General features: G+C 41.8%; 1 protein-coding gene across 1 annotated transcript in view; it reads right to left on the bottom strand.

Annotated features, from left to right (window-relative positions):
* Positions 1–10,234, bottom strand: part of LOC310990609 (junction plakoglobin-like) — a gene marked incomplete at both ends in the record, with an annotated part of 85,660 nt that extends 75,426 nt beyond the window's left edge. The window contains 2 exons of the mRNA XM_083978054.1: positions 5,366–5,608; positions 10,219–10,234. Coding sequence (XP_083834180.1) covers positions 5,366–5,608; positions 10,219–10,234 — 259 coding nt within the window. The remainder of the gene's footprint in view (positions 1–5,365; positions 5,609–10,218) is intronic.
* Positions 10,235–12,088: the final 1,854 nt, after the last annotated feature.

Below are 12,088 nucleotides of genomic sequence, written 5' to 3'. Positions count from 1 at the left end.
GGTAGCTTATTGCACAGCGCACTTTAATCTTATAGCACTTTGGTGTTATAAGTGTTTTGTGTGTGTGTATGTTGTTTTTATGCTCCCCACTCCTGCAAATGAATTACCCCATTGGGGACAAATAAAGTTGTTGAATCTTGAATCTATCTCCTTCAACTCCAGAGTGTAGGCCTTTATTAAAGGTACATTGTGTAGGAATTACTCCCATCTAGCGTTGCGGTTGTATATCACAAGCAATTCCATCGTATTTTTCATGCTGCATTCACCTGAAATTGGGCAGACAGCAGACGGACGACAGCCGCTGCACATAACGGCATAAACAAGCCTCTATGTAAACAAGTGGTCCGTCAGCACGAGGCAAAACAATACACATGACAATATGTTGTCATGGCAATGTTGTATCGTTTACCTGACCCACGTTTTACCGGCTTTCTCTCGACTTCTGGTTTGTTACCGACGGCCGTCCGCCCGACTGCAGGTGAATGCAGCATCAGTGTAACGCTCCATTCCTCCTCACTGTGTTACCGCGGTGACTTTTCACAGACGCCACCTCGACTAGAGATTCTGTTGTTCACACATTGTTCAGATCTGCTTGTTTCTTTGGCTGTTAAGAACCTCCCTCCCTCTGTCCTGCTTGTCTCTACTCAGTGTGTCTGCTCCAGACACTCCACCTCAGGAACAAGGCCCTTGGCTGACTAGTGTTAGATTCTGGAGGTATCAGATTTCCCTTTTTTCCCCTGTGGCAAATTACATCATATCATATTTCTGTCACCTGTTGATATTATTCAGTTCTCAAAAGAACTCACTCAAAAAGCAACCTCTTAAAAATAACATACTGAAGTTCACCTGTTGTCCCAAGGTCTCTGTCTCTCTCTGGATTCACTCAGTCCATTTACATGACACTTGAAAAAAAACAATGTCCTTAATCTGTTTATAACTGGACAACTAAAGGTCAAGTAAAGACTGGACTTCTCCAGATCTGGCTGAAACGCCCAGATGATGTGATTGGAAACCGATTTTCTTCATCTGACTGAAACTGGACAATGCATGTGTGCATGCTCCAGGTCTGGGTCACCAGCCACGGCACAGAGTGTAGCAAAGAATAAAGACTATTGTTGTAGCCCTCCAATAGCACACAGCCTTCTCCTCTGTCTTGTGAAATCACCATCAGATTCCCCTTGTTCTCACTGTACCGGTTTGCCTCCCGACTCATTTATCCAGTTGTTTATTAGGTGACTTAATGGGTCAACCGGAAAGGGGTCCATATTAACTTGCTGAAACGACGCATATCGCCACCTAGTGTTGAGGAGGTGGACATGTTTCCATCAACTATTCCATTTTCCCATTAACATACAGTCAATAGTACGTTGTTTGCCAACAGGGAATACACTTAAATTGTCTGTATGTTCTTATTTTATTTTGTCTTTTATTATAATGATTTTCATTTTTTGCTATATGTTGATCTAAAGCAGTGACCTAAATAAGTCAGTAGATGGCTCTGGTACATTGTTTATGCACTCAGGTGTTGCGCGATTGTTGCCATTTGTCCTTTACTGGACACTGTGTTTTCAGTTATTTTTCTCTGCGTGGCCGCCATCTTGCCACAGTGTTTGTTTATGGTTTGTAAGGTAAGCAGCACTATAGATCGCTCTCCACATCATAGTCTAATATCTTGACCATAAACAGTTAATATGCTACTTGACTTAAATGATGTGTGTAACGAGATGTTTGTGTACTATTTTTATGAAGTCTTAGGATTTTGTAACTTAGTTTTATACGAGTATGTCGGCTGTAATTGTGGCTAGCTTTGTGTGTTAGCTCCGCGGGTACTGTCTGCTGTTTATCTACCTGTGGGTTTTCTCTTATGCTCTGAGTTTGGAGCTGAACCTGTTTTAAGGGGTTTATTGCTCGCACGGCCTGGGTTACATTGACATGGAAAATGAATAAAAAATTGTTAACAAAAAAAAAAAAAACTTTTCCATTTTCCTAGTTGCATGTAAACTGGGACGAGGAAGGAATTCTGATGATACAGTACGCCCATCTGCATGTAAACGCACTGACTAAACCCATGACTGGTGATCCTGGATCAGTATAATGAAGCATGTCTCTGTTCACGCTGCTGTGTCACAAACCACAGGATCAGAACCAGGAATCAAGTTCTGACTCCAGTCTGGACCCTAAAACCCAGTCACTGACGTGAGGATCAGACAAAGTTACCCAATGGTCTATAACTCTATAAGTGGTCCTCACAGACAAGGAAGTGCACACACACACACACACACACACACACACACACACAAACACACAAACTCTCTCTCTTTCTCACTCACTCGTCCCCGCCCCCACAGAGTCTGATTTGGCCTGTGTGCAGCTGAAGCATCTGTCAGTGTAGTAAACAGTGTGTGGGTGGTGACATGATGTGTGTCTGTCAATGTGACCCTCAGGACTAGGAGCAATTTCATAAAGTTGACAATAATCTATATCAATCTATGCAATCTCTTATTTCTATTGTCCATAAATCCCATGGAGCGTCATCCATCTATCCTTATATGTTCTGAGTCTGTGGCTCTCAGCTCTGAAAGCCCATTGGCTCCTGTTTTTGATGTGAATCTTTACAATCACATGGTTTTGTATTTTTAGATATACTATATCGTTCATTTCAGTTTAGTTTTCATCAAATGTCACATAAACAGGAGGAAATGATCAATTTGCGAGGGACTTTTTTTTCAGCAGTGGATGAATCCACATGTGGTGCTGAAGGGAGTATTGGGGACAGCAGGACGGGGCTGAGTAAAAATAAACTACAGCCAGTGTGTGTGTGTGTGTGTGTGTGTGTGTGTGTGTGTGTGTGTGTTGATGGTGATGGAGAAACATGTCACCCGGCGACAGGGGATTTATATGGGAGGATGTTAGTGAGGGATGTTTTCCTGGAGAAGACTGAGGTTTGTTCCAGTGGGTGTCAGGTGAGTGGCAGGAAGTGGAGTGTGACAGTGAAAATGAGGATGAAACACTGACTTTCTTCATACTTACTCTGATGGATTATCTCACACTGTAGAGGATGATTTCACAGTGCAGACTGATAAATGGGAGGAAATGGTTTGGGGGTGTATTTTATGAAGGGAAGAAAACACACACATGCAGCAAACTGTATATGTTGCTGGTCTGGACTGATACTAATGGCTATTATCAGCTCATCATATACTGTATTAATAATGGATGATGTCTGCTGCTGGGGTTGGTCTATTATTATGCCTTCTATGTAACATATCTATCTATATAAATAGAGAGAGAGGGGGGGGAGAGAGTGTAATATATGTACACATATTCTAACATATGGCTACCATTAGCACCACTGCAAATATACTCTGTCTCTAATGTTCGATGGTCACAGTGTCCTCTGTGTCACTTTCCTTTTTTTTGGCAATTAAAATGAGGAAAATGTTGATATTGAATAAAAAAAATAAAAACAATGGCTCAAATGACTGTGGGCTCAACTTTAATGATGAAAAGTACAAGTGCATTCAGGATGTGTCCTTGTCTCTTTTTGCTGCTGTAACAGCGGGAGGAAAAAAAAAACTGTCACTGTGCCAGGCGGATGGTTCAAAGGAGTTGTACTTCAGCTCTTAATTATTCATGGAAGTGTTTTAGGTTTAACAGCCAATAAACCGACTACAGCTCCATCTCCCATTCTCCCAAAAGCTAAGACACACTTGCAACTTCTCCTGTTATTATAAAGATACAGTGTTGTTAGATTGTGTTTAGTTGGTCAGTTAATCACCAGTCCTGCAGTCAGCAGCTCTGTGTGTCTAAGGGGGCCAGAGGAGAACTGAATGAATCGACGCGCTGCTCACAGCTCCACAGTGAAGTAACAGCACAAATCACCTTAGAAATAGACTATTTGATGTTATATGATGGGAAGTGTGAATAAATCTTCAGTTCACTGTGAAACCGTGGACAAATTTCATGTGATGAATGGGAACACTGTGATGGATTCATCAGGTTGTGAGAAAGAAGCCTCCCTTTTTTAGGTCAACCACTTTCTACTGCCTCAAGATAAAAAAATACAGCAGCCAAGTCTTCCTTTTTTTAACCTTCATCTTGTGTTAGTTTTCTGCTACTATTTGATTTAGGGTCAGTTTTGACCTGTGTCTTAAAGGGATAGTTCAACATTTTGGCAAATTGGCCCATTGCCATAATCCCTATAGTTTTAGGAGTAGATTTTGTTACCTTAAATTGACGGTGCATGTTTTTTAGAACGGCAGAGCAGAGACGTGAGCTGCCTAGAGCTATGCTACGGAGGCTAATGGGATTTCTTGGTTTCCCTCATCAAACTCATCAAATACACAATCCAACAACTCCAAAATGCTCTGGTGGACAAGATGTGACCTGCACATTCACCACGCTATGAGATAATAATGGAACGTTACAAGAGAGTTGTTTTTCGAGGCAAATGCAGAGACTGCTTGCCTAAAAACTGAAATTTACCTAGAAAACAACTCTATCCCTTTAAATCAGCTGTAAAATACACTGAAAACTTTTATTTTATTTTTCATCCAGTTTGTTTTTCTTCTCTTGGTTACATTGTCAGGCTTCCTTATTCATGAAAATGTTGGTCTTAATATTTTTGGTGTGGGCCCCTGGGCCTTTTTTGTCAGTATACCCCTTGACTTCAATTTAACCTTCCTCTTTCTGCTACCATCTCTTGTGTTAGGGTCGGTTCTGACCCACATCTTAAATCAGTTCTAAAACACACTAAAAACAATTATTTATCATCCCATTTGTTTCTCATCTCTTGGTTACATTGTTAGGCTTCCTTATCCATGAAAGGGTTGGTTTTGCACTTATGATGTCAGTTTTAACTCTCATTATTTATTTATCGTTATAACCGACCCTAACAACACAAATTTCATAATTTTAACCAGAGCATTTGAGAATTTTGTGAAAAAAATTGTTTTATTTTGTTTAAATATAGGTTCCTGACAAAGCGATGCAATAAACAAATTGATGTGGTACATTTATGCATAAAAAACTAAAAACGGGTTGGTGCCGACCTTAACACAAGAGGAAGGTTAAACAATATTTTTAGGGGCATTTTTGCCTTTAATTGATAGGGCAGTGGAAAGAAACAGGAAACCCCTTCAACCACCGAGCAGCCCAAGACCATGAGTCTTTATAAGACCAACACTCCACTGTGTACACAGACAAGCACTGTTATTTAAACAACTCAAAATCCAAAGGGCCGATATGACACATCACACCACCTCAGCTCATTTTGTAAAAACAGAGAGAAGTTTTAGCAATGCAGACAACAAGAGTGACAGTAATGGGGAAGTGAACTCAGATCAGTGGTGGGACTCGGTCTGACCTGTGGGGCTCTCCAGTCCTCCAGCTGCAGAGTCTCCTCCTCCTCCTCCTCCTCCAGCAGAGGTTGCGTTGGGGCCGGCGGTGGAGCTGGCCCCCGTGCTGCCCGTGTATTTCTTGCTGCCGCTGTAATCTGTGCTGCTCTCGTCGTCCCGCACCGTGGTGGCTCCTGATTGGATGCCGGAGTCTGAGGCGTAGTAGGTCTGCTGCCACTCTGCCACCTTCACCACGCTCTCCGCCTCGCTCACTGCAGAGAAAGCATTATGGCTGACATCAGGTAAGAACAGCACTGACAGAACTGCTGCTGCTGCTGCTGCTGCTGCTGCTGCTGGTCACAGTACTGCTGCTGTCCCCTCTCCTACACTGCAGTGCTGCTCATAGTGATAATAAACAAATGTCTAAAACTACCCTTAAAGGGATACACCAACATTTTTTTTTTCATGTCTTGCCTCACTCCCGAGTCCATGACAAGCAGATAGACACCATCCTTTCGACTGTGCGTGCAGTAATAAGGGAGATACGGGCACAGCTGATGCACCGCTAATTAGCTTAGCTCAAACGCTGGAAGTGTATAGGTACAGATGTTACTGTTTCAAAATTGCGGGGTTTTTCCTGCACTGCAGGATCGCGTGAACGCGTGTCTTTTCACCACAACTGTTTTCCTCTAGGTGGCAGCACCGTACTAAATACTGCTCAGACGTTTTGGGGACAATGCTGACAGCCTGATAGCCGCGGTTAGGAGTGGCGCTGTTCATGATACAGAATACAAGAGGATGAAAGGAGAACTAGCTGCAGACAGTAAATAATATAGTAGCCTCGTTTTTCAATGACAAAATGTAACGACGGCAGCTACAGTAGACTATAGCCCACGTCTCACTCTCTTTTTTCGGTCATCTGTCTCGTCATCTCCAAAATGTGTTTTTAAAATGAGCCAACTACAGTACTGTGCAGTAGTGCCGCAGATTTCTCACTCCGCACCTTGTTTGAGAGTGCAGCTGGATGATTTCTTGTGAATGAACGGGTCTGTGTCACTTTGGGGCTGGGCGATAAAACATAGGATAAATAACTTTCCCTCGATAGAAGACGCGGCCGATACAAAGTCTATAGGTTTCATTGCCATGCAGCCGGCCTGGACTTTTTATTTTTAATTATGAAGGATCATCTGCGCAAGGCAAAGATGATAGCATCAACAAAACACGGCGTAACACACGCGGCTGTATGGGACAGGCTTTTATTTAATTCAGAACAAACCGCTTAGCAAAAATGGAAAATATAGTCTATAATAATTAATTGATCTGTTGTTTGGCCACTGTTTGAAAATAACCCGAATTATGAGCAAATAATCTGATCCAGAGCAGCAGTCATAATCAGACTTCTTCTAAATAAACCGCTCTAATAACTTACTCTATAACTTTGTCTCAAACGTCCCACCTATGCGGGTCGTTTGAGACACAGAGGAGGGGCGGTTGAAACAGCATGTTTTAAACAGAAACTACTGACATTAGGCTACTCCCGTTATGAAGCTTATCTGTGAAACGTGCGCTGCTCAGAGACTGGGCAGAACGGTCCCACTTGCTTTCTCCCCGGCTACGTTGGTGGAGATCTCCCACACAGTAAAAGATTTAGGCAACACATTCTTCCAGCTGGCTGTTTTTCTTCCAGTTACAGAAAGTAGCCTATGTGCAAAGTACCTTATGAGACACGTTAACATCTCTATTCATATAACGCCCATCAAAACAGCTGATTTACATGTCGGCCGTTAACACATGGCGATTGGCCATTCACGCGGCTTTGTTCTTGGTTTCGGTCAATCAGCTTATAAGCACATGGCTAATTATCAGCTTTCAACCAATCGCACTGTTTTAATGTGTGTGTGAAAGTTATTTTCTTTAGTTCATTTTCGTTTCTTTTGGATTTTTTTTTACAACAATGTATCAATATAATATTGTTTTCGTTTCATTTCGTTATAAAAATCAATCCCTTTTCTTTGAAACAATGAGATTGAGCAGCTAAAAACCAGACCAGTTCAACTGTAGCGATTTTCATAACACTATCGCTCCGGATCAGAGGTACTAAGATGCTGATTATTAACTCAATAAACTCAACCATGGCTTGTTTTATTGTTAATCTGAACGCACATGTATAAAGGGCAGAGTCAAGGCAGCAGATAAATCACAAAACATCAACGCGTCCGTGAGCGCAGCGCACCTCATTTTCTCCTGTGAAGAAGAAGAGAAAAAAGAATGAATGTTTAGGTTTATTTTGAAGAAGTCTGATTATGACTGCTGCTCTGGATCAGATTATTTGCTCATAATTCGGGTTATTTTCAAACAGTGGCCAAACAACAGATCAATTAATTATTATAGACTATATTTTCCATTTTTGCTAAGCGGTTTGTTCTGAATTAAATAAAATCAGCAAACCTGGCGTGCTCAACTCAAGGTATGAACGGGTGAATCGGGTGCCAGTCCAAAAAAATTCAAAGTCAAAAAACGCTGAGGACGGCTGATTGCCGAAACGCGTCCGTTTCTCGCTGCCGAGCAGTTTTTATGAATTAAAAAGTGTTTAACTTAAAGTGAGTGCTGAATTAAATAAAAGCCTGTCCCATACAGCCGCGTGTGTTACGACGTGTTTTGTTGATGCTATCATCTTTGCCTTGCGCAGATGATCCTTCATAATTTGTGATACATAATCATCAAGTCATAAAGCAAGACAGGCTTTATCATATTACAATAGTTTATGTGATTTAGGCAGGGTATACAGTAGTTAGTTCTAGTTTAATAGCCTAGAGTTTAAGCTGTGGATTACTGCACAGATCACTGAGTCATCCGCCTGTCGTCCTCCGTTCTCACAGATGCCACCTGGCGGTTGTTTTGGCACATTGAGGATTTTCATTAAAACCTCTTGTCTCGCCAAAGAAAAAAAATGCCGGAGTCTTGTGCCGTCTCGCGTGGACCACGCGTGAAGTCCGCAATTTTGAACCAGTAACATCTGTAGTGTTAGCCTGCCTCCACCTAAAGTCATCAGAGAAACTCTTCAGCAACTCTAAACGGAAACCGGCGGGCCAATCTTCGTCTCAGAGCTGACAAAACTCTCCGGTAAGGCATCTTGAGCGGTCAAATGCCGGTAACGGGACGAGATCGGTCAAACGGAGGGTTCAAGCAAAGATGGTTTATTTTGGTTCAAGCTAGCTACATCGAGGGTAGGTTAGCTTCCTATTTCAAAGTAAAAGGACAAATTCTATCGTCATGGTTTTCTGTATGTAAAGGGCAACGGGTGTTTTATTTTGTGAAAGTAACCAGAAGTGCGTTGGTCACAACGGCTAGCTTGAGTAGCGCCGAATTTGTCCGAACAAAATTGTAAATAGCTGGTATTTAGACAAATTAACGACACACTGCTGATCTATACTTTCTCGCCTAAAAATGTTTGAAATGTCCATAAAGTGATATATTTACAGAGTTTAGAGCTAAAATGAAATCAGCTTCTGACTGCTGATTTCGGCTTGGGTAGGAGGCAAGCTAATTACGGGTGATACGGCTCTATCTCCCTTGTTACTTCACGCACAGTCGAAAGGATGGTGTCTATCTGCTTGTCATGGACTCGGAAGTGAGGCAAGACACGAAAAAAAATGTTGGCGTATCCCTTTAAAAGTAATGCAGCTCGACTCTACTCGCCCTTTTTGGGTTTCCATTAGGTTAAAGTACTTGGAATCTGTTAGCTGGTACTACTTTTCTTGTAACGCCTTGGCAGAGCTTCCAAAACAGGTGAAGAGGTACTAAAAGGTGACGTGCAAACACCACAGCATGCACAAATATCCTGCATGGCTAAAAGCTGTTATAATTCCAGCTGTAGGGCTGTTAATATGTCACTTTATTAAGGGTGTATTCACACCTGGTTGGTTTGGAGCAGTTGTTCCAAAACAGCTGAGTGTTTAACACCAAAGACCAGTTCGTTTGGTCAAATGTAATAACACAAGCGGGCCCAGATTGCTTAGATGTGGTGGTCTCAGCTCGCTTCCATTTGAACCCTGGAGCGTTTTGTTTTTCATAATTAACTTGGATGAATCAGGACGGCTTCCTTTTTTTTTGGCCATGTTTGGGTCAGTTTGGGCCAAAAATCTACACAAATGACTCAGATCAGGTTGGGTCCGGCCTTCAACTGCAAGTCAGATTTTAATTTCCCGTCCCATTGAGACCTCTATTGCTTGCTTTTTGTTTTTCCCAGTTAACCTCCTTCGGGGTAAGATTTTTGACCAATGAGAGAACAGTTGGTTCACGTGTGGCATTTGTTTACAACTTTGGACCGCTTAGGACTCAAAAGAAGAATGCAACAATTGTATCGGTTTAGCCCCTGAATCGGAACAAAGCAAACCATCCACAGGTCTGAATACACCCTAAGTAACCATTTAGATCCCTAATATGTGGTCAGTTTATCCAAATAACGCCTTTATGGACATTTGCGCCAACATTTTCAGAGATGTGGAGAGCTGCCTACAGGATAACCCATAACCTTGCAGATATCACCACATTTTAATAAATAGATGTTTTAAAATAAACTGATCAGTCTGTATTAACTTTTTTCTCTAACAGTGGTACTATCCTGTAATGGAAACAACCTCCAGAATATTACCTGGTACCAAACTAACTGCTAAAACTGCTTAACTGCTGTTACTACTGTACTACTACTGTTACCTCTACTATAACTATTGTTCCTGTTGCTTCTGTCAAAAAGCTACTGCAACTAATCACTGCTTTACTGTACTAAAATCACTGCAACTAGTGTTACATTCAGGTTCAACCACAGCCACCTGCAGTTAACAGGTAATCTGTGGACAGAGAGAAGAGAATAAGAGCTTACTTTCCATGGGCATCATCTCCGTCCACTGGTACCACTGCCTTCACTGACCTTTGACCTGAAGAAGAGAGGATTTATCAGCTCTGTGCACACGTTCAGCCACAAAAATCCAAAGTAATCTCTTTCTTTACAATCACGGAGAACGGATGGATGAATGGATAGATGGACTGTGTGTATGTTACAGATGTTCCCTGAACACCTCACACAGTGGGTAGATGCTAGCCACACTACACATCATCAGGGGGCCATCTAGGTCGATGAGTTTAGTCTTAAAGTGAGGTTTGAGGTGGTATAGTTCTCGTTGTTAAAAGTGCTGATATAATAATGAGGGATCATAAGGAGCTTGTTGCCCTTTGGAGGCCGCAATTATTATTAGACGGTTTTGCCTCCCCTGATGAAGCACCTCTCCTGTGCAGGGACCAAACCAGTGACATGAACTGTCCCTTTTACTCCCAACACATCAACCAAATTACCACCTGGTTTGGGAATAGTTTGCTTGACCTCAATGTCAGTAAAACCAAGGAGATGTGTCTGGGAGAGAAAGGTCAGGAGCAGAGTTTAAATGTCTTGGAACAACCATGCTAATAACCTTACTTTCCAGAGAATCATTTTCTCCGGATAAAATTTACAAAAAAGCAAGGTAGCGACTCAGTTTTCTCAGGCAACTGAGGAAACAAACCTTGGCCATGGTCTACAGGTCAATTACTGAGAGTGCTTTCAACTTTAAAGGGGACATATTATGGAAATATCACAAGGCTCTTTAACATATATTTAGGTGTTTGTCTTGCCTTCCAGACCCCAACATGTGGGAATTGACAAAACAATCTGTAATTTTCAGGCTCCCTAGGTTGAAATCCATGTGGTTTTACGAGCTGTTCCCTCAGTTGTCTTCCAGTGATGTAACTAGTAAATTTGCATAATCCCACCCCTACCTGGTACCAGTAGAAGGGGCGGGGCAAGCAGTGGTTCATTTGCATTTAAAGGGACAGGCTCTGAAACCAGTCGTTCTGAACAGGACTGTTCTGAGAGGATGAAAAGAGCTGTGATGTTTGATCCTTGGGGTATTTTGACCAAAGCATGTCACAGACATGTCTTTAAGACACCTGGGAACTATTTTAATATGTGGAAAAGGGGCAGAATATGTCTCCTTTAATATCTTCTCCTGGTGTGAGAACCAGTTAGAGATAGGAAGAAGCTGGCCCGGGTAGTCAACCAGGCCAGTAAGATAATAGGAGACAAACAAATGTAGCTTCAGGACATATACAACCGTTCCATAACCAAAAAAGTTTATAATGATACCACCCACTCTCTCAACCCATCATTTGTTTTGATGCCATTGGGAAGGAGGCTCAGGGTTCCCTTATATTAGCCAAAAAAAGTACAAGAAGTTATCCATGCCTTCTGCAGTGGACATCCTGAACAAGAGCATCTTTAAGTGATCTCCATCCTAAATGTCTGAACCAATGAAACTGCTGCTGTAGCTTCTGTGTATCATAATGTACTCTTGTATTTCACGTGTTTATTTGTTTTTGTGCTGGTTGTTTCTAGTTGTTCTTTTGCAAATTTCCGCTGTGTTTTAAACCATTGGACAACAAAGTCTTCTAATTGTATCTTATCAGTTTGTATTATCTGATCAGTAACCAGCTATTTGAATTACTACTAAAAAAAAAAACACCAGTGAAACTTACAATTAAAAATAATATTTCAAATAATTAAGAGACATTGAATCGTTCTGTGCAATCAGTTGACTCCGTTTCTGCTGCTGTGAAATAATTTCTTTCCATGAAGCCAAAAGCTCTGCAGCTGTAAGTTACTCAGATGTCAGTGTTGTGAAGTACACACACACACACACCCTCAGGGAGCAGACTTATCT

This window comes from Trachurus trachurus (assembly GCF_905171665.1).
Source record: "Trachurus trachurus genome assembly, chromosome: 8".
Lineage (NCBI taxonomy): Eukaryota > Metazoa > Chordata > Actinopteri > Carangiformes > Carangidae > Trachurus > Trachurus trachurus.
This window is presented reverse-complemented; position numbering and strand designations above follow the sequence as displayed.